Source organism: Macaca fascicularis, chromosome 15, assembly GCF_037993035.2.
Source record: "Macaca fascicularis isolate 582-1 chromosome 15, T2T-MFA8v1.1".
NCBI classification, from domain to species: domain Eukaryota; kingdom Metazoa; phylum Chordata; class Mammalia; order Primates; family Cercopithecidae; genus Macaca; species Macaca fascicularis.
The window spans coordinates 108,052,426-108,076,077 of NC_088389.1; the positions used below are offsets into that span (position 1 = coordinate 108,052,426).

General features: G+C 35.4%; 1 protein-coding gene across 4 annotated transcripts in view; it reads left to right on the top strand.

Moving 5' to 3' along the window:
• VPS13A (vacuolar protein sorting 13 homolog A) overlaps positions 1 to 23,652 on the top strand; it is a 243,045-nt gene that overhangs the window by 212,411 nt on the left and 6,982 nt on the right. For all 4 annotated transcript variants that reach the window (XM_065530725.2, XM_005581971.5, XM_065530724.2 and 1 more), the window contains 3 exons: positions 16,922 to 17,007; positions 19,869 to 19,992; positions 21,504 to 21,578. In XM_065530725.2, coding sequence (XP_065386797.1) covers positions 16,922 to 17,007; positions 19,869 to 19,992; positions 21,504 to 21,578 — 285 coding nt within the window. The remainder of the gene's footprint in view (positions 1 to 16,921; positions 17,008 to 19,868; positions 19,993 to 21,503; positions 21,579 to 23,652) is intronic.

Consider the following 23,652-nt stretch of genomic DNA (forward strand, 5'->3'; position numbering starts at 1 on the left):
TCCTCTAATTCTTAGGTTTATCAAGTTTTATTTCTATAAATCATTCGCTGTGTTTTTTGAAAGTGACTACTTTAAATTTGAAAATATTGAGATTACTGCAAAAAAAAACTGAAAAAAAATCAGCTGTTTTGAAATTTCTTCCTATGCAGAATTCATTCAAATTAAATAGAAATCAAGGTTACGTATGTAAAATTTGTTTGAAAACAAACTTACTAATATGTAAACATCAAAAAGTTCTTTTTGAAAACTATTATGTAAACATCAAAAATTCAATTATTGTTTTAATCGCTGTAGTATTTTTATCTTTTTAGAATAAGTAAATAAAAATAGTGACCATTAAAATAGTCACTACTAGTATCGGATACCGACTTTGTATTTGTTGCACACCCACTCCTCTCTCACCCTGGGCCAGAATCAAACAAAACTTACTGCTCCTTCTAAAATCTAGAAAGAATACTGCCTAGTTTTGTATTTTGTGTATACCTAAGGAAGGAAGAGTCTGGAAGTTTCTTCATTGTCTTCTTACATTCCAACTTTGCTAGGCACAAGGCCTTTGTAAAAGAGACTGTGGAACTAACTTGTTTGCAAGACATTTCCCAAATTTACTGTGTTTGGCCTGTGACAATTTCATGGAATGGGATTCATAAAGATGATCTTAACCTTTCATTCCTTAAGAATTTATCGGAAAAAAAAGTTGTGGTTAGCAGTGATTTACCGTTTTCATGAAAAGAAAATCGGAGGTAGGATTACGTTTATTTAAGATATCTTCAACAGTAAAAATATTTTAGATATTATTCTAGTAACTAGTAAACATTGCTCATGTGGTATTAAGAGTTTCATCATTCTTCAGTTTTTAGCCCTTAAGAGATGAAATGTGCTCTTTAACAGTGTAATTGCCCTGGTTTTTCTGCCACCGTGAAATTATCTTTTCAAGCCTCTTTGAGGGCAGGTATTAATTGTGTTCCAGTCTTGAAAAAAAACTTTTTTTTTTTCGCTTTTACCAGAGAAAAATTCAAGACAGAATTGCTCTTTTGTTTTACACCATTGTTCTCTTGATGGAGATAGAAGATCTAGACAAAAATATACTTAATTCTTATCAAATATATAGAAAATGAAATTATATTTGGATTTTAATAAGATGAACTCTTCTTTTGTTTATCAGTGGCTCTATAATTAGCTAGAACTTTTAAAATGGTGGTATCTAACAGGAAAGTCTAGTGAGAAAGCTATGTTTGAAAATTGATTATGTAATGCCACACCTTTCCATATGCTTTAACTTCATTTATGTTCCAGATTTCTGCACGATAATTGCTTATGTATAGAAAATGGGAAGGAAGGTTCTCTTCCCTAAGGGAGTGATTACCCTAGAGGTTCCTTATTTTGCTTTGTGTCTGCCTGACACTTGAGTAACATATTGAAAACTGGCAGGAAGAAAAATTTGTAAAAAATCTGATTGTGGACACTCATAACCATGGATAAATAATCTAAGCCTGTAAATGAAATTAATTAGTACTCACATTGGATATAGATAAAACAAATGTAAATTCAGAATAATATTGCCAGTTTTCAGTATTATAGAAAAGGAAGTCAATGTTTAATTTGTTTATTTAAAATAATCAATATTTTATAAATTTTAGTTTTTGAAACTATTCAAAATACATATCACTGATGCAGTGTTGGATGTTGATTTTAAGTTCAGGTTATTTAAATGTACAGCTGGAGCCATTGCATACTTATGACGAAGACATCAATATTCAATATGAAAAATACTCTGTTGTTTCTGTGTCTCAAGATGATAAATGACTGCTATAGTAGCTACTAGTTTGTCTGATTTAAGTCTTGTAATGAAATTTTGCAATCAGCTTTTTTATGGTGGTGGGAGAAGGACCAGAAACAGCCATCCCAACTGTTACTGAGTATTTTCTACTGCATCTTCAAATTTCAGCTTTTTGTTTCCGAGATTTCCTTGCAAAATAGTAAAGAGTCTTATGGATCTAAATCAGGTGACATTAAGTGTACACACATTATTTAGCTCAAATAATAATTATGATGGATATGTGAAAATGTTAATTTTATTTATTCCAGCACCTTTGGAATAAATGGAGATCAATTAAAAATGCTTATGCTGTTAATCATTAATATTAGTGAATGAATTTGTGAATTCATAAAGTACAGTCAGTACAGCCAGCATTATACAAAACAGAAAGTCCTGCATCAAAGGAAAGTAAAACAATTTCAAATAGGTCTGTGTTAAGAGAACTAATTAGAATAATTTATGATTTTCATACGGATTTATTGTCTGGTTTGTTTTAACATGGCAGAATATTTATCATTCTCCATAAGTATTATTATTTAGCAGTTATTCCATAGCAACCAATATATAGCAACAATCTACCTCCAAATATCAATTTTAAAACACACGTTTAACAATGTTATAAAACTGGCTTTTGATGAATCTTCTTCATTGCTTACACATGTTTTAAGCAATGAAATTGTAAAGATTTCTACTGAATTGCATTATGCCATTCTTCTGGATCTTAGAGATCCTCAAATATATGACCACTGAAAATATTATAGGCATTATTTTTGTTTTTTAAAAACATAACCAGGATAGTCAGAGATTTAGCTAAGTATATTCAATTTATCTTAATTGAGCATGTTATATTTTTCTTCTATAAATTATCATTTATCAGTAATCTGTTAACTACATTATGTCTACAAAGGTTTTCTGAGTATATTCAATAAAACTTGGCATTTCTATGAATTAAAAATTTTACAGACCTGCATTTCCATGGGAAAAGCTAAAAACTTCCTGTGAATCCATTTGCTGACATTGATTCTCAGTTGACTTTAGTATTTTATAAAGATAGGAAATTTTTCAACATTAGTTATTTTCTACATTAAGTAGATTATTTTATTCATTAAAGTATGCTCATAGAGAAAAGCAGGAAACTATAGAAAAGAAAAAAAATATCCTTTCTCCTCACCATTTATGGTATATTTCCTTTTTAAATTTTTTATTCACCTGGTTATGACCCAAAAGTATACATTGCTATTTTATGTTTTACTACATATTTTTTTTTATAATTTATTTATTATTATTATACTTTAAGTTGTAGGGTACATGTGCATAACGTGCAGGTTTGTTACATATGTATACTTGTGCCATGTTGCTGTGCTGCACCCATCAACTCGTCATTTACATCAGGTATAACTCCCAATGCAATCCCTCCCACCTCCCCCCTCCCCATGATAGGCCCCGGTGTGTGATGTTCCCCTTCCTGAGTCCGAGTGATCTCATTGTTCAGTTCCCACCTATGAGTGAGAACATGCGGTGTTTGGTTTTCTGTTCTTGTGATAGTTTGCTAAGAATGATGGATTCCAGCTGCATCCAAGTCCCTACAAAGGACTCAAACTCATCCTTTTTTATGGCTGCATAGTATTCCATGGTGTATATGTGCCACATTTTCTTAATCCAATCTGTCACTGATGGACATTTGGGTTGATTCCAAGTCTTTGCTATTGTGAATAGTGCTGCAATAAACACACAATTATAAATTATGCTGCTATAAAGACACATGCACACGTATGTTTATTACTACATATTTTTATAAGCAGCAGCATTAACTTCTAAAGATTAAAAAAAGCATACCGCTCCTAGAAATATCCCCAGTTGGAAACCTAGTCTTTATTTATGGAGCACGTAAAGACCTAGCAGAACTCTTTTTTTTTTTTTTTTTTTTTTTTTTTGGAGACAAGAGTTTCACTCTGTTCCCCATGCTGGAGTGCAGTGGCTTGAATAAGTTCACTGTATCCTCAAACTCTAGACCCAAGTAGTCCTCCTGCTTCACCCTCCCAAGTAGCTGGGACTACAGGCATGCACCACGATGCCAGGCTAATTTTTAAAAATGTTTTGTAGAGACAGGATCTTGCTATCTGGCCCGGGCTGGCCTTGAACTCCTGAGCTCAAGCGATCCTACCACTTCAGCCTCCCAAAGTGTTGGGATTTCAGACGTGATCCATTGCTCTGGGTTTTTTGTTTGTATACCTAATGTAGAAGCTTTTTTCTTTTTCGTTAAACATTTCTACCTTTTGACTCTATACTTTTTAAAAAATGTTTCTTCCCTTTAAATAAATCTTTTAAAATGTGTATGCCTGGGTATGTGTGTGTATAAAATTCCTGTGTCCTTCATTGTGTCTGAATGTTGACAGCTGAGTTGTCCTGTGGGTGTAGTATAGTGTGTTCTTAAACATTTCAGGTATTTTTGAATTTATCTATGTTGTCTTTGAATCCTTTACAGAAATACTATAACTGCCATCATGGAAGTTGTTACAGAAGGGAGGCTGTTTTTGTGTCTTGTTTATTTCTTTTCTTTCAGAAATTACAGATGTTTATAATTAGCTTCAAACACTGCCTTAATAGCAATTGGAAGATAACTGCCTTCAGCCGACGTGGTCTTTCCTTTTACTTCAGGAGGAGAATGACTACTAATCTGGAAGGAAGGGCTTACTATAGCAGGCAGATCACCAGAGTAGTGCCGACACTTCCTGGCTTCATCTGAAAATTTGAGTAAGTGGACAAGAACTAGGAGACAAAGGCTATTGGACTTCTCTCTTCATTTTATAGCTCTTCCTCTCCAGAAGGATACTTCTGAATGGGATGAGAACACTGAAGAGAGCCAAATTGTGTTATTCAGGCAAATTAGAATTCTTAGCATCTCAAATAAAGCAGATTCCATGGAAAAGATTTCCATGGATTTTTGGATACAGTTATCATATCTTACTAGTTTAGCAGGAATCTCTTGGAGAGACTTTGTCACATTATTTTCAAAGGCCTAAATATTGAACATTTAATAGTGTGTACCACTATATTTTGGACCAGTAGAGTCCAAAATAGAGTAACGAACCCCACTTAGAACCTTCCAGTGTTATATAAAAATAATTTTTGAATAAGATTTTGAAATAAATTATGTCTTCCTCTGGTGGCGATGATTCCACTTCGTGGAGGTTCAGGTTTTTTCTTTCATCTCAAGTGTAAAATTTATTCATTTCCCACCGCCCCCAACACCCCACCCCCGGCCTGTCCCTCTCTTTCTGTTGTTGTTATTTGTTGTTGAGACAAGGTCTCACTCTTGCCCAAGCTGGAGTGCGGTGGTGCAATCATAGCTCACTGCAGCCTTAAACACCTAGGCTCAAGTGATCCTCTCACCTCAGCCTCCCAAGTAGCTGGGTTTATAGACACGAGCCACTGCACCTGGCCTAATTCTCTTTTTTTAATTCAGGAACTTAAGTGAGATGAGTTTGATTTCTAGATCTTTCAGTTTGTCATCATTGCATCCCTTAAATTTGTAAATAAGAAAGGATAAATGCTACTGTAATAGAAAATTCAATACATTATAACATTAAAAGAAATCCTCAAATGTTAAGCCCAGGTAGGTTCAATTTGAGTCTTACATCTTTTTAACCAAAGATCTGTCAATACAGCTAAAAGTGCACTAAGTATTAGCCAGAAGGTCTGCAGCCTTAATTAAGCTACAGTTGCTAAATTCTGATACAGGACTCAACTCATGATTTCTCTACTGATGTGATAGAGCTCTACCTAGTAACTTCCCCTAGTTACCTTGGATAGACACAAAGATTCTCAGCATAAGGTGAGTTTGGTAAAGCTCATTCAGAAATATTTGTGTGTGTGTACATGGGTGCTGTAACAACATTGTTAGAAAACTAGTATACGTTATGAAGAGTCTATTTTTTATTGGCCAAATGTTCTGTGAAAGGATACATTCACTTGCCAAATGAAACAGTTACGCAAAATCAAATTAGAGGCCTCTTCGCTCATCTGAAAACAAAATTTAATGTCATCTATTAAAGGAAGCACCGTGTTTTTTGGTGTTCTGTTTGTTTTTGTCGGTTAAGAATCTTTCGTTTTAAATTCAAATGAAATTGATATCCTAGTCACTTCTAATGATGACTCTAATGAATTGTAATGGTAATTTTTCGGTGAAAATTTATCACTGTAAAGAACCCTATGGAAGCACTGTAAAGAAATATACATTTAGACATTTCTGTGATACTTCAAGTCTAAAGTAGTTTGAGTTAGAGATCTTATGAAGATGCAGTGTTGGAATACAAATGTGGGAGACTGAACATTTCATGTAAAGTTAATCTTTCTGGAATAAGTTGCCAAAAGAATAAAATGCATGGTCATATATATATATCTATATTCATATAGATATATATGTATTTGAATTTTTGCTGGCTTTATTTGGTAGCATAGTTTATATGAATACAAAGAAAAGATTTAATGCCATGTATTCATTTCTTCTACAAGTCTTTGTTATACTTCTGTTTATTATGTATTCAGACACTCTTGTAGGTTATAGCCCTGAAGAGAGTATTGAAGGTTCTTGCTCATCTCTCATGAGCTTATAATTGTAGTGAGCTTTATGGGGCATAAAACACATGCCACGTTAGAGGCCAACCCTGTAATGTCAGATCTTCACAGTCTCGTTCCTGTTTGTTGTGCAGCTGCTATATGCAAGGCTCTGAAGAACATTAGGAATCAAAGACACCTAAGATATGACCCATCTTCCACAGAGATAATGATCCCTAGGTATTACATGAACTAGAAGCATTGCAAGAGACATGATACAGTTTGTGAGATATCTAAATCCATATACCAATGAACTGTTAAAATGAGATCCCACTGAGTCTACTGGAATATATATAGTTCTTCTGTGCTAATTCATTTTGTTAATAAAATTTTTTTTGAGATATAGCAATACCCTGTGGCTAAGGGCCTGGATTCTGGAGCCAAGTAAACCTGAGTTCAATTGTAGCCTTTTTCTTTTACTAGAGTTATTATTTTTTATTATGCTTATCTGACCTCAGTTTCCAGGTTGTAAAATAGAGATAATTGTAGTGCCTATCTTGGTGGTGGTGCTGGGGTTAGAACAAATGAGGTAATGTATATACAGTCATAGCTCAGAGATATTGCAAGTTCAGTTCCAGACCGCCAGAATAAAGCAAATACGACAACAAAGCAAGTCACTTGAATATATTTGTTCTCCAGTGCATATAAAAATTGTTTACAATGTAGGCTATTATGTATGCAATAACATTATGTGGTTAAAAATATATATATATATACACCTTAATTTAAAAATACATAATTGCTAAAAAAAAAAAAAAAAATCCTGATGATCATCTGTAGCATTCAGTGAGTCCATCTTTTTGCATGCCTGATGTTGATGGTTGCTGACTGATTAGGATAGGGATTCCTGAAGGTCGGGGTAGCTGTGGTAATATCTTAAGATGAAGTTTGCCACATTGATTGGCTCTTCCTTTCATGAAAGATTTATCTGTAGTATTTGATGCTGTTTGATAGCATTTTACCCACAATAGAACTTCTTTCAAAATTGGAGTCAGTCCTCTCAAACCCTACTGCTGCTTTATCAGTTATTTTTACGGAATAATCTAAATCCTTTGTTGTCATTTAAACAATCATAGAATCTTCCCCGAGAATAGATTCCATCTCAAGAAACCATTTTCTTTGCTCATCCATAAGAAGCAGTTTCTCATTTGTTCAAGTTTTATCATGAGATTGTAACAATTCAGTTACCTCTTCATGCTGCACTTCTAATCCCCTTGCTATTTGCACCGTATCTGCAATTACTTCCTCCACTGAAGTCTTGAACCCTCAAAGTCATCCATGATGGCTGGAATCCACTTTTTCCAAACTCCTGTTACTATTGACATTTTGACCTTGTTTTGTGAATCACAGATGTTTTTAATGGCACCTAGAATAGTGAATCCTTTCCATAAGTTTTCAATATACTTTGACCAGATCCATCAGAAGAATCACTCCCCGTGGCAGCTATAGCCTTACAAAATGTATTTCTTAAATACTAAGGCTTGGAAGTTGAAATTACTCTTTGATCCATGGGGGCTGTGGAATGGATGGTTGTGTTAGCAGGCATGAAAATGACATTAATCTTGTATATCTTCATCAGAGCTCTTGAGTGACAAGGTGCATAGTCAATGAGCTGTAATACTTTTTTGAGTGATAGCTCTCAACAGTGGGCTTAAAATATTCAGTAAATCATGCTGTAAACAAATGTGCTGTCATCTGGGCTTTGTTGTTGCATTTATACAGCATAGGCAGAATAGCTCTAGTGTAATTCTTAAGGACCCTAGGATTTTTTTCTTTTTTTTCTTTTTCTCTTTTTCTTTTTCTTTTGAGACAGAGTCTTGCTTTGTCGCCCAGGTGGAGTGCAATAGTGCAATCTCGGCTCACTGCAACCTCCACCTCCTGGGTTCAAGCAGTTCTCCTGTCTGGGCCTCCTGAGTAGCTGGGATTACAGGCGCCTGCCACCACACGGGCTTTAGTAGAGATGGGGTTTCACCATGTTGGCCAGCCTGGTGACAATCTCCAGACCTCAGGTGATCCACCCACCTCGGCCTCCCAAAGTGCTAGGATTACAGGCATGAGCCACCACACCCGGCACTTTATTTATTTATTTATTTATTTATTTATTTATTTGATAGAGTCTTGCTCTGTCTCCCAGGCGGGAGTGCAGTGATACGGTCTTGGCTCACTGCAGCCTCAAACTCCCAGGCTTAGTTGATCCTCACACCTCAGCCTCTTGAGTAGCTGAGACTACAGGCATGTGCCACCACAACTGGCTAATTTTTTAAAAATTTTTTTGTAGAGATGGGGTTTCACCATGTTGCCCAAGCTAGTCCTGAACTCTTATGCTCAAGTGATCCACCCGCCATGGCCTCCCAAAGTGCTGGAATTACACACGTGAGCCACCTCACCTGGCCAGGGCCCTAGGATTTTTGGAATGGAACATTGGCTTCAACTTAAAGTCACCAACTGCACCAGGCATGGTAGCACCCACCTGTTGTCCCAGCTATTTGGGAGGCTGAGGCAAGAGGATCCCTTGAGCCCAGAAGTTCGAGTCCAGGTTGGGCAACATAGCAAGACCATGTCTCTAAAGAAAATGAAGTCACCAGCTTCACTAGCCCCTAAAAAGAGAATCCAACTGTCCTTTGAAGCTTTAAAGCCAGGCATCGACCTCTCTAGCTATGAAAAGTCCTGGATAGCATCTTTCAATAGAAGTCTGTCTCATCTATGTTGAAAATCTGTAGTTTAGTGAAGCCACTGTCGTCAGTAATCTTAACTAGATCTTCTGGATAACCTGCTGCAGCTTACTCCATCAGCACTTGCTGCTTCACCTTGTGCTTTTTGTGTTACGTAGATGAATTCTTTCCTTAAACCTCATGAACCAACCTCTGCTAGCTTTAACTTTTCTTCTGCAGTTTCCTCACCTCTCTCAGCCTTCATATAATTGAAGAGAGTTAGGGCCTTGCTCTGGATTAGGCTTTGGCTTGAAGAAATGTTGTGGCTGGTTTATCTTCTATCCAGACCACTAAAACTTTCTCCATATCAGCAGTCAGGCTGTTTTGCTTTCTTATAATTCTTGTGTTCACTGGAGTAACACTTTCATAATACTTCCCTTCAAGAACTTTCCCTTTGCATTCAAAATTGGCTGTTTGGTACAAGAGGTACTACCTTTCAGCCTAACTCAGCTTTTGACATGCCTTTCTCACTAAGCTTGGTCGTTTCTAGCTTTTGATTTAAAGTGATGGACATGTAACTCTTCATTTCACTTGAACACCTAAGGGTCATTGTAGGGCTGTTAATTGGCCTAATTTCAATATTGTTACTCAGGTAATAGACTCAAGGAGAGGGAGAGGATTTGGGAAACGTCCAGTCGGTGGGGCAGTCAGAACACACACATTTATAGATTAAGTTCACTATGGGTGTAGTTTATGGCACCTCAAAAAGGACTATAAAATAGAAGTATCAAAGATCAGTGATCACAGATCACCATAACAGATACAATCATGATAAAAAAAGTTTGAAATATTGTAAGAATTACCAAAATGTGACATAGAGACAAGAAATGAGTACATGCTGCTGGACAAATGGTGCCTGTAGACTTGCTTGATGCAGAGCTTCCATAAACCTTCAATTTGTAAAAAATACAATATCTGGGAAATACAATAAAGTGGAGTATAATAAAATTAGATATGCCAGTAATTATTAGCATGGTGCCTAATAATAACTCATTATATTTTTATTATTCCAGATGAATACCAGTTTATGCAAGTTCTTAGTCATCATTATATAAATTCCTCATTTTTCTCCTCTTTGCCAAGATAAAAGAATCTATTCTATTTAAGAGTAGATTTTAAGAACTTAAAAGAATAGATTTTAAGAATTTAAAAGAAGAGATTTTAAGAATTTTAAAAAGAGTATTTTTTTCCTTTCAAGGTTAATTGAGTAGTTAAAATACCATGACAGTTTTCCACATACTAATTGGCAAGCAGTTGAAACAGTAAAACCTCAGTGATTTGAACTGCTCTGAATTATACAGTATTTTAAAAGATATGTTACTGCTGCTTCCAGGGATATATAATATGGTGGACCCATAAATGTTGATCCAGTAGAGGTTCTGCTGAACTGCTTTAGTGAGACTTTTGTTACTGTGCACCTATATTACCCTTGATGCACCCACTCTGGCCCTTCTCCTAGAATATATTAAGTCTGTTAATTGACGGTCTGCTGTTGTCAGTACACATAACTATTTCGTGAGCATAGTTGTTTTCCTTCTCCAGGCTTTTGGTGGTACTAGTTGATGACAACAATTCATATCTCTTAAGATATAGTAGTTTCTTTCAGTTGATTTTATGTCAAAGGTTATGCTCAGCTTTCCTGCCCTGTCTAAGCTTTCAGTATAGTCTATACATATGGTTTTGCTAACAGTCAAGATAGCATATTGGCATGAGAGAAGATGAAGGTATGAGGGATAAAATAAGTACTGGTTGCTCTTCAGATTTGACGATATAATCAATAAGATTTTATTTTCTGAAAACCAACTTACCTCACAAGGTAAGCTACGTGTCAGTTCTTTATTCTTGTTTATATTTATTCTCATTCAAGGATATGAAATCATTAAGTTTTGATGTCATAAATTTCTACCATATTTGATTATGAAGCTCGCTTGAATACCTTCTTTTTCCTGGCCATGGCACTTAAGTCTGAGGTTTGAAGTGAATTAGTAAAACCTTCTTTATCCCTAAACATTCATCATATAACTCTAAGGAAGTTATACTTATTGACTGAGTTTTCTCTAAAGATAAGATTGTTTTGAACAATTTGTCTATTTACTTCTTAGTTTTAAAATGGCAGTATTTACCATTTTAAGTAGAATCTATTCATAAATGCTTCCTCTTTCCCACTCCTCTCCTGAACCCTCAAATTAACCAATCTATAAGGCCATTTATTTGTTATCTAGTATATTTTCTTGCTAGGTAGTATTCATTTTTATCTTTCATCTGAATGAATTTCATGTTTTTTTGTTTTTTATTTGTTGTTTTTGTGATGGAGTCTTGCTCTGTTGCCCAGGCTGGAGTGCAATGGTGCGATCTCAGCTCACTGCAACCTCTGCCTCCCAGGTTCAAATGATTCTCCCTGCCTCAGCCTCCCAAGTAGCTGGGATTACAGGCACCTGCCACCACACCCAGCTAATTTTTTGTATTTTTAGTGGAGACGGGGTCTCACCATGTTGGCTAGGCTGGTCTCAAACTCTTGGCCTCAGGGGATCTGCCTGCCTCAGCCTCCCAAAGTGCTGGGATTACAGGCGTGAGCCACCATGGCCGGCCAAATATCATGTTTTTAATCCCCCCATTTTTGCTATGTATTTTTAAAACTCTCATTCATACCTATTTGCAACACTTGTCTTCCAAATGAGTCAGAGGTTGATTAGATTTGGGTTTTTTATTTTGCTGAACAACATGTTCTTGTCCTTTAACAAATTTTCTTAAATATATTTCCCATTAATGATTAACACATTCTTTGGGGCTTAAGGCCTTTTATTTTAGTGATTTATTCCTATTTTTAATCTTTTCATATTTTGCATTTCTCAGAAGTATTTTGTTAAGGGATTCTGTTTCTTCCTAACATTTGGATGATTTGAGAGTGTTAGAAATGTCTCTGTTACCATGGCTCTGTCCTTCAAGTTCCACTTTTTTTATGTTTCCAAATGTATCATTAATTTGGTTTGAATTTATGTATGTCTAATAAAGTATGGTTTATGTACTCATCTTTTCTAAATGCAAAAGGACATGTTTACCAGTAAACATATTTTTTAATTATTACCTATAGATTCTGACAATTGTATATAATGAATGCAGTTTCCATTGTGTTTTTGTTTATTTCTTTCAGTAATTCTTAAACGATGATAGGTAATTTGTATATATACTTCCTAATGAATAAGGCAAAAAAAGTTTTTCCTTTCACATTTAAGCGTATAAATGAGGCTAACATGTCTAAAGTACTGGCATTGTTAATTCCTTCATATTTCAGCCAAATCTTCGTCTTTATGTAAAGGCCCTACATGATAATTCCTAAACCCTGATTTTGCTAATTCTTCCTTTATTTTAAAGGCTATCAAATTATTTTAGTAGAACCATGTATACCTAGCATCTGTTTGGGATGGAGGAAGATAGGATTTTTGATACTAGATTATTTGAATACTGTCGACCTGTAAAAAATTAGCAGCCTACCTCGGCAACTATCAGTATCCAGGATATCAGAGATATTTTTTGAGGTACCATGAGGAAAGTATGACTGATACCATAAGGAGGAAACATCATGATATGTTTGGTATAGTGAAATGCACTGGAATTAGAAGTGAAGAATCCAGTTTTCTGAGCCCAGTTTTGCACCTTTGCCAAGCAAGTCACTTAGATGTCCTCTTACCTAATTACACAAGATGGTGAAAATTTAGATTTAGAAGATTCATTAGACACTTCCTGATCCTCAGTTTCTTTGTGTGTAAAAGGAAGAGATTGGTTTGGATGAACAATAGGAGTTTTTCAGGTCTAAAATTCTGGGTTTTTTTCCCTAAAAAAAATGATGTTTTGAGAAGTCTAAAGCTTAATATATAATGCATTTATAAAGTCAGGCAGGAATTTGTGACTACAATGTGACATTTGTAGACTTTTTGCAGTGTGATGTTCTCTCCCATAACTTCTGTGGATTCAGTTTCAAAGTTTTGGATCCTGTTTATAATGTTCTCATTCCGTATTCTCATGTTTATAATGAACACTGAGCAGCAAGATTTTGCCGTGTGATGAGTTATCTTTGACATTTATTCAACTACAGTCACTCTAATAACAAAGGATACAGTTGATTACGTTTCAAAGCAGACTACTATGACCGTAAGCTCATTCATCTTTCAAGTGTTACATTTAAGGTTTTGGATGGAAAGCATTATATGAATTACTTTCTTTGGATTTTCTTTATTTCTTACTTATACCAGATGCTGTTGTGACTATCGAAACTGGTTTAACTGCTTATATGCACAGATTAGATTTGATTTAAGTTGGGTCTGAAAAGTAGAAAGTGATGAGAGGTAGGCTTAATTACAATGCCCAAACTTAGCATAATATGGAAATAAAAGTTAGGTTCTTGGAATAAACCATAGCTTTTAAATTATTTGAAGGTTAGGATCTATTAATGGTGCATGTAGGCTCTTGAATTCTATTAGCTGTGGTATTCTTGAGGAGGTCAACATTTGTATTCTTGATTTTTAAACTTGGCCACATGGAACAAAAGAAAATGAATCTTTGTAAGCCAGTTTCTTTTCAGATATCAAAAAACTGAAACAATAAAAGAATGTAAAAATTTTTAAAAAAAGCTTAACTTCTACCTCCACCATTATGCTTCAAAAGCCCAGAGATCATTGCTGTTAATAGATTGATGTATACCTTCTAGAAGTTTCTTATATATGTACAAGTATATGTACATGTATGCATTTCTACTTTTCATTCTATACATTCTCTTTTGTAGTATAATTTTATTTACTATATATCTTATACATCTATGTCAGTATGCACAGGTCTTCATTTCTCTTTTTTATGACTTCATAATGCCCCATTGTATGGCTGTACATGAATTTAACTAATACCCTATTAATGAATATTTAGATTTTGTACTTTTAATACAATATTGCTGTGAATATTTTTATATGTCTATTTTGGCATACTTTTGCCTAAGATAAATTCTAGCAGTGGAATTGCTAACTCAGATGGTATGTTTAATTGATTTGCATTTTCCTGATTTTGAGTTATAGTGAATATTTTCTCATGTTTATCAGTCAGATATTGTTTGTTTTTTGCTGAACTACCTGTTCATATTCTTCACACATTTTTCTACTGCTTTACTCATTTTCTGTCGGTTTCTTCAAATTGCTAGAATTGTCTATTTTGAAATTGACTCACTCTCTCTGTATTGACAAATATTTTCCTAAATTGTCCTTTGAGTTTTGCGTTATTTTACTTAATTACTGTTTATTTGCTTATCGTTTTGCCATTCAGTAGTGGTTAAGTTCTATGTACTTAACAATTTTTTATGTTGTGTTTTATGGACTTTGCTATATTTTGGCCTTTCCCACTTCAAGATTATTAAAATATTATTTTTTTCTAGTACTTTTATAGTTGTTTTGTATACTTAAATCATTGATCCATGTAGAATTGATTGGATATATAGAGAGAAGGATACAGCTTTAGCCAATGAGTTACTTAAAACACCATTTATTTGATAATGCATGTATTTACCCACTGATTTGAAGTGCTGTCTTGATTTAATAAATTTCTGTAATTGGATAGGATTTTATAATGTCCTATATGCATATGGTCAGTTTCTGCAATCTGTATTTTTTCCTTTGATATGTCTGCATATACTTTACCAGCACCAAACTGTTTCACTACTGCAGCTTTATAAATTGCGTTAATGTCTGCTAGAGTAGCTCTTCTCATTCTTCTTTCATAATTTACTGGATATTACCGCATATTTTTCCTAGATAAGTTTTAGTATAATTTTGACAAATCACATTTTACCTCCTACCCCGTGCTCCAAAAACCACCATCTTGGGATCACATGAAGTGTGTGTGTGTGTGTGTGTGTATGTGTGAGAAAATTAGGAGTCAATAACATCTTTATTATGATAATTTTTTATGTCCAAGAATAAGATATGGATTTCCATTTTCAAAATTTCTTTTACTCCCCTGAATACAGTGGTATGGCTTTTATCACCTGTATTCTGCACATTATTTACTAAACTTATGGGTAAATATTTATCTTTTTTATTACCCTTGTAAACAGGATTTGTTTCTCTTCCATTTCCAAATTGATTACTGGGTTTTGTGTGCTTGGCTTTTCCAAATGTACTGTCATTCACAAATAATTTCTACTCATGATGCTTCTTCCTCTTAATAATTTATATTGCTTAAAACATAGTTCATTTCATCTAAGTTTTCAAAATTACTTGCATAATTTATAAATTATCTAATACAGTAGTCCTATCATATCCACAATTGCTTTCTGCAGTTTCAGTTACCCTTGGCCAACCATGGTTTGAAAATATTAAATGGAAAATTTCAGAAATAAACCTTCACATACCTTTTATTACAGTATAATTGTTCTATTTTATTATTGGTTATTAGTCTCTTACTGTGCCTAATTTATAAATTAAACTTTATCATAGGTATGTATATAGGAGAAACCATAGAATATATGTAGGGCTCAGTGCTGTCTGTGGTTTCAGGTACCCACTGGAGGTCTAGGAACATATCCCCCTGCAGATAAGGGGGAACAACTGTAATTCATGTTAATTGTTTTCTGAATCTGTATTTATGTCCCTTTTTCATTTGTAATACAAAGTATTTGTGTTTATTTGCCCTACCTACTACAGTAAATAGTAAAGATATTCTTTTCCTCAATATTTTATAATCACTGAATTTAGAAACTTCTTCCATGCAATTAATCTGTATGACTCATCCTGCTATTTTAGTTTTTTTTTTTTTTTTAACTTCTTTCTCAGATAAAAATGAAAATACCAACTTTTTATACCAAGATCATCATGAAGTTACTTCTTAGCTTTCTTCTAAGCTAAATCACTTTAGTTTTTTGGTACAGCTTCAAGGAACACAATTTTCTAAAACCTTTATATCCTCTCTTGGATTTCTTCATGGTTTTTCACATTTTGGCTAAATTCATAACATGCCTCTTCTTGAGGGATCTTAGTCATAATTACATTGCTTGCCTTGCCTGTAAAAATAGTAGGCTAGCCTGCTATATACTTTAAATAGCTAAAGTAACTCCATCCTCAGAGCAAATATTACTGAAAATAGAATTTAAAATGATAACTCTGTTTTCTTCATATGGTTATATTTACATTTTTGAAGCAAACAATTGTTAATAAACAGTGTCATGGATAGACAGTGTTTCAACAGTCTTGAAAATAAAGATTGTTTCAAAGGCTAAGTAAGCCTTGGGGTCCCTGTTTGTCTAGAAACTCTCTGCTCTTTATTTTTTAACGAGTTGTGAGATGGACAAAGAAAAGCATGTTTGTAAGATATATACGGAATGTCTAGGGCAAGGCAGAAGCTAATAAGTAATTTATGTGATGCATATGTTTATATATGTGTTAGTATTTACATGTGTTTTTGTACAAATATTAAATACTAATATATTTTCCAATATAAAGTCACTGTAATAGTTAAATACCTCATTAGATTGAATTTAAACTTTGTAAGATAACATCAGCTTCTAAAAGTCTAGCAGTAAAGGCTGGCATTGCTGCAACCGAGTAATCTTAAATAAAGTAGTGCAAGTCGATGCTTTTAAAAAGGAAACAGCAGTGATTTTACAAATAATGAAATCCATTTTCTGTATGTCCATGGTTTGCCCCATTGAGAAATGGTTCTTAGAGGACTATAAGACATTGTTTGCATTACAGTAGGAATATTACCAATTTTCTCATTGTCTCTCACTTTTTTCTTTTAGGTCATGGAAAATGGAAGATTTGCAAAATACAAATATTTTACCCACGTCATGATCAATAAGACAGATATGCTAATGATAACCAGACGGTAACTTCCTTTCTTTCTCTTATGTAATTTGATAAGGGGTTAACTGGCAGCCACTCATGCGGTGAAGATCTGTTATTCATCTTTTGTTCCATATAGCCACAATGATTCTTGGGTCCTCTCGCTCCACAAGCCTAACTCCCTAAACGTTACATAAATGTCCTGCATAGCTTTGTGCATGCATACAGATAAACACAGTCATGCACAGACACAAATATTTTCGTATTTCTTTCAGCCAATTCAAACGGATGCAGAAATTCCATAAAACTGTCCTCTTAAAAGTAAGCTTTCTTCTCGCTGAAAAAGTGTACAATTTTAGGTTATCCCAGAAGTCAGCAGTCCTCTGATAGTATCTGTTTGTTAGAATACATATAGATTAACGTAAGTGGATATACTGGTAGAAGCAGATAAAATTTTAGATGGATACTACAGCGACTTCTTCAAATAGACAGTGGAGGGGTACATGCAAAAATACACAGTGGCATAGCCTCAGGGGGCAAGTGTACAGGAGTCATTGTTAAACTAGGGAAGGAATGAGCAAGTGCATTAGTAAGATGGCAGTCTCTGGGTGGTGGAGAGTGAAAATACGGCCAGTGGGGAGAAGTTAGAGCTAAATAGAAATGAATTGTCAATCTATGGTTTTGTTCACTATTGAAAGGTAAAGTTATATGAACATTGTGTTGGTTCAAGGTGACTACGAAGCAGTCACTTTTAATGTTGTAATCTCAATTTCTGAATCTAAAATGTATAGCCCTATTTTAATTTTCTTATTTAAAAAGTAACACCAAGTGGAAAACTTCCACAATATTAGAAATTATACCTGTAAAAAGTAAGTCTTCATTCCACCCCAGATAATAGTTCCAAGAGGCAGCCCATTTTTTACTTGTTTCGTTTGTATCCTTCTTGAAATAGTCTGTGCCTCTACAGGTAGACATACACACATATTTTAATGCAGATGAAAGTTTCTTATACATAGCATTATGTACTTAGTGTTAATTTTTCACTTGAGATCTATATTTTGAAGGTTATTACATGTCAACATATGGAGATCTTTCTTAATTTGTAAATTCCTGCCTAATATTTATTTAGGAATATGTACTAATTTACCTGTAACTTGTTTCTAGAGTTTTGTAATTGCAGACATTGCTTTGGCAATCATTTTTGCTCATAAAAATTTTCCATCATGTTTTTAGTAACTCACTTTCCCATTGACTAAAGGAAAAGTAACTAATCAGCATTAAGCAAAATCAGTTGCAAAGTTTGGTTCCAAATCTTGCAACATTTTAAAAGCTTTTTTTTCCTCAATGCCGTGGACCTCCTTTAGATGAGGCCACAGTGCCTTGACAGAGTAAGGGAAGTGAATTAGTTGTAGTTGAATAAAACATGATGGTTATACTTGGGATTCCCTTTCCAAGTTTCGGGTTTGAGGATAAAAGGATCTTTGAATGAGGACTGGGAATAGCTACTACATTGGCCAGTTGTCTGTGATTTTTCGCATGGTTGGAGATGTCCTGGAGCACCACTGGGTTTGCTCCATCAGCTCCTGTAATCCAGGATTGGTAAAGGAGGGGAACAGGGACAGAAGATGGAAGTGAGAGATATAAATCCTGGCTAGCTTTCTCCTTTTCCATCCTAGCCAGGAGCCAGATGTTTCTTTAACTCAATTTAATAGAAATCTCTGGTTGCACCTACTATTGATGTTTCAATCAGAAAGAAAAATTAAGAAGAAAAACATTTGAAGGAAGGATTAAATAGACTTCTTATAGACAGAAGGTATTTTCATTTCTTGGTTTCTTTCTTCAAAATGGGAAAACAAGAATTTATTTAAAAATTAGAATGATGCTTTTTGAAGTCTTCCTCTAAAATTGGCAGTAATGGGACTTGATTTTACTTGTGAACATCCTAAGGCCCTCAGTATGATGATTCTGTTCAACATGGTTAGAAAAGCTTCTGTCTGATGTAATTGGGAAATACATTACATGGAGCCTTAGAAATGAAAGTATTTATTCTAATGCATTAATTATATGAAAGTTTCTCCAAATACTGGCTGATAATTGGTTCTGTAAATGTATCCTGTTTCTTATGACGTGCCTTACATATTTGATTTTATAAGTGCTTCAGTTTTTCTAAATATGTTGTGCTATAAATTTCCCATTGAGCATTATGTTAGCTGCATCCCACAAATTTTATGTTGTATTTTCATTCTCATTCTGTTCAAAATATTTTCTAATTTCCTTTGAGATTCTTTGACCCCTGGATTATTTGGAAGTGTTACTTTTAAGCATTTATAAATACTATTGTTATCTTTTTGTTTTGGTTTCTAGTTTAGTTCTGTTATGATCTGAGAACACACTTTATGGTTTCAGTTCTTTTTATTTTTTATTTTTTTACTTTTTTAAAATTTTATTTTATTTTATTTTGAGGCAGAGTCTTTCTCTGTCGCCCAGGCTCGAGTGCAGTGGTGCGATGTCAGCTCACTGCAAGCTCTGCCTCCTGGATTCACACCGTTCTCCATTCTCTTGCCTCAGCCTCCCGAGTAGCTGGGACTATACAGGCTCCCACCACCATGCCCGGCTAATTTTTTTGTATTTTTGGTAGAGACAGGGTTTCACCATGTTAGCCAGGCTGGTCTCGATCTCCTGACCTTGTGATTTGCCCGCCTCAGCCTCCCAAAGTGCTGGGATTACAGGCATGAGCCTGTGCGCCCGGCCCCTCAGTTCTTTTAAATTCATTAAGAATATAGAATATAGTCTATGTTGATGAATATTGCATTTGCACTTGAGATTCATTCGTATCCTGTTGTTATCGGCTATAAGTGCCTCAATTTTAAAGCGAATTCTGTTTTTTTGTTTTTGTTTTTGCAGTGGTGTATTGTTTGTAACAAAGGGAACATTTGGACAGCTCACGTGTGAGTGGCAGTATAGCTTTGATGAGTTTACCAAAGAGCCATTCATTGTTCATGGGAGAAGATTGCGCATTGAAGCAAAGGTATGTTGAATAGATTTATTTGTTGAAAACTTGGAACTGAAAATAATGCTTTGAAATCGTCCTTTTTATTTGTACAGTGCTCTACCTCTTTTATAGATGTCACCTTCTCTTGGTATGGCTTTCCTTTAATACCTGCTATCTTACCCAGGCTTAAAGAAAAAAAAAAAAAACTAGGCCAAGAAAAACTGTGCTTTCTGTGCTATTGCACTGATAATAACATTCCTGGGCCCTCGTTGTATGTTCAGTAACAGAACCCCACCTTCCCACATATGAAATAATGGGTAGTGGCTATTAGCCTGTACTCCAGTCCATATTGCTTTCCTGGCTTTTTATTTTTCCCTTTCTAACATTAATACTCTCTTATCTCTTTGATTTCTTCCCTTTCCACCTCTTCATGAGACCTCATATCTACAATTCTGCAATCATTCTGTTTTTTGAGACAGTCCCTCGCCCTGTTGCCCAGGCTGGAGCGCAGTGGCGCTCTTGGCTCACTGCAACCTCCGCCTCCCAGATTCAAGTGATTCTCCTGCCTCAGCCTCCTGAGTAGCTGGGACTACAGGCATGTGCCACCATGCCAGACTAATTTTTGTATTTTTAGTACAGATAGTGTTTCACCAGGTTGGCCAGTCTGGTCTTGAATTCCTGGGTCCAAGCGATCTGCCTGCCTCAGCCTCCCAAAGTGCTGTGATTATAGACATGAGCCACTGCGCCCAGCCTTATCCTTTTTTTTTAAATTAGAAGAAGCTAATTTCTTCTAGTGTCCATATTTGCATGGATAGTTGAATTACTTATAGAACATGTTAGACTAGCATGTGTGTATATTTTTAAGCTGGATTCACTCATGATTCTATGGCCAGATAATAACTGTATAAGACAAAACTGTGTGTGGAGAGGAAAAACAGTGGCACTACTCCCCGACTTACCTCCTTCCCATCCTTTATGTCAACCCTTTATGGCTTTAGCAATTGAAATATCACCTTCAGCTTTTTAACTTAGGTTTAGTGATAATGGTTGTGTTATTAATAGAATGTAGTCTTTTTTTCTATTGGTTTTTATTCTTCTTGGTTCTTCATTCTTGTCTTTTTTAAAGTGCATGATTTGTGTGGATGAATACTTTAGGCATGCAGTAATAAAGCTTTGTGGCATTTCTTTCTTTTTTTTGAGATGGAGTCTCAGTCTGTCGCCCAGGCTGGAGTGCAGTGGCACGATATCAGCTCACTGCAAGCTCCGCCTCCTGGGTTCACGCCTTTCTCCTGCCTCAGCCTCCCGAGTAGCTGGGACTACAGCGCCTGCCACCACGCCCAGCTAATTTTTTTGTATCTTTAGTAGAGACAGGGTTTCACCGTGTTAGCCAGGATAATCTCGATCTCCTGACTTCATGATCTGCCCACCTCAACTTCCCAAAGTGCTGAGATTACAGGCGTGAGCCACCATGCCTGGCCTGTGGCATTTCTTTATGGATTTTTACAACCAGATTTTCTTTTTAATGAATTAATATATTCTGTTTATAGGAACGAGTGAAGTCTGTATTTCATGCCAGAGAGTTTGGAAAAATAATTAACTTCAAGACCCCAGAGGATGCCAGGGTAAATATAATAAATCTTTTATTTAAAAAGATAGGAGCTGCTCACTCCAAAACCATGTAAGTGCACTATTTTTTAAGGTAGATACATTTTGTTTCAGAATTTTTGTTTGTTTTGCTTTTGTGTTTTGACAGATTTTAGTATATGTAACCAGGAATATTTTCCCTTTTTTTTTTTTTTCTTTTTACTGGATTCAATTCAGCATACCCGCTTGCTTTTCAAACCAGAATATTCCATCTTACTTTAAATGCTAACTATAATTTTTTAATTAAAAAAGTCAACAAACAAAAATTATTTTTAGTGTTAATCCATCAGCTCCAGCAGGAAAGTATAACCCCACATTGTTGATTTTTCTGCTGCATAGCTACCGTGATTTTTTTAAAAATTGCCATAGCATGACACAGACCAAAAGGAGCCAAGCCTGACAGAAAATCCAAGTTTGAATACTGATTCTGTCCTTCTTGACTATAGAATCTTGGACATCCAGAGAAGGCTACTGGATTCAGTTATCTTTCCCTATCTTAGGGCTATCTGAGTAGGCTCTTCTTTTGTTTGGTGGGGGGGGGGCTTAAATCAGTTTTTTTTTTTTTTAATTATACTTTCGGTTCTAGGGTACATGTGCACAATGTGCAGGTTTGTTACATATGTATGCATGTGCCATGTGGGTGTGCTGCACCCATCAACTCGTCATTTACATCAGGTATAACTCCCAATGCCATCCCTCCTCCCTCCCTCTTCCCCCCTCCCCACAATAGGCCCCAGTGTGTGATGTTCCCCTTCCCGTGTCCAAGTGATCTCATTGTTCAATTCCCACCTATGAGTGAGAACATGCAGTGTTTGGTTTTCTGTTCTTGCGATAGTTTGCTAAGAATGATGGTTTCCAGCTGCATCCATGTCCCTACAAAGGACACAAACTCATCCTTTTTTATGGCTGCATAGTATTCCATGGTGTATATGTGCCACATTTTCTTAATCCAGTCTGTCACTGATGGACATTTGGGTTGATTCCAAGTCTTTGCTATTGTGAATAGTGCCTCAGTAAACATACATGTGCATGTGTCTTTATAGCAGCATGATTTATAATCCTTTGGGTATATACCCAGTAATGGGATGGCTGGGTCCTATGGTATTTCTAGTTCTAGATCCTTGAGGAATTGCCATACTGTTTTCCACAATGGTTGAACTAGTTTACAATCCCACCAACAGTGTAAAAATGTTCCTGTTTCTTCACATCCTCTCCAGCATCTGTTATTTCTGACTTTTTAATGATCGCCATTCTAACTGGTGTGAGATGGTATCTCATTGTGGTTTTGATTTGCATTTCTCTGATGGCCAGTGATGATGAGCATTTCTTCGTGTGTCTGTTGGCTGTATGAATGTCTTCTTTTGAGAAATGTCTGTTCATATCCTTTGCCTACTTTTTAATGGGGTCGTTTGTTTTTTTCTTGTAAATTTGTTTGAGTTCTTTGTAGGTTCTGGATATTAGCCCTTTGTCAGATGAGTAGATTGCAAAAATTTTCTCCCATTCTGTAGGTTGCCTGTTCACTCTGATGGTAGCTTATTTTGCTGTGCAGAAGCTCTTTAGTTTAATTAGATCCCATTTGTCATTTTGGCTTTTGTTGCCGGTGCTTTTGGTGTTTTAGACATGAAGTCCTTGCCCATGCATATGTCCTGAATGGTACTACCTAGGTTTTCTTCTAGGGTTTTTATGGTATTAGGTCTAACATTTAAGTCTCTAATCCATCTTGAATTAATTTTCGTATAAGGAGTAAGGAAAAGATCCAGCTTTAGCTTTCTACTTATGGCTAGCCAATTTTCCCAGCACCATTTATTAAATAGGGAATCCTTTCCCCATTTCTTGTTTTTGTCAGGTTTGTCAAATATCAGATGGCTGTAGATGTGTGGTATTATTTCTGAGGGCTGTGTTCTGTTCCATTGGTCTGTATCTCTGTTTTGGTACCAGTAGCATGCTGTTTTGGCTGCTGTAGCCTTGTAGTATAGTTTGAAGTCAGGTAGCGTGATGCCTCCAGCTTTGCTCTTTTGGCTTAGGATTGTCTTGGCAATGCAGGCTCTTTTT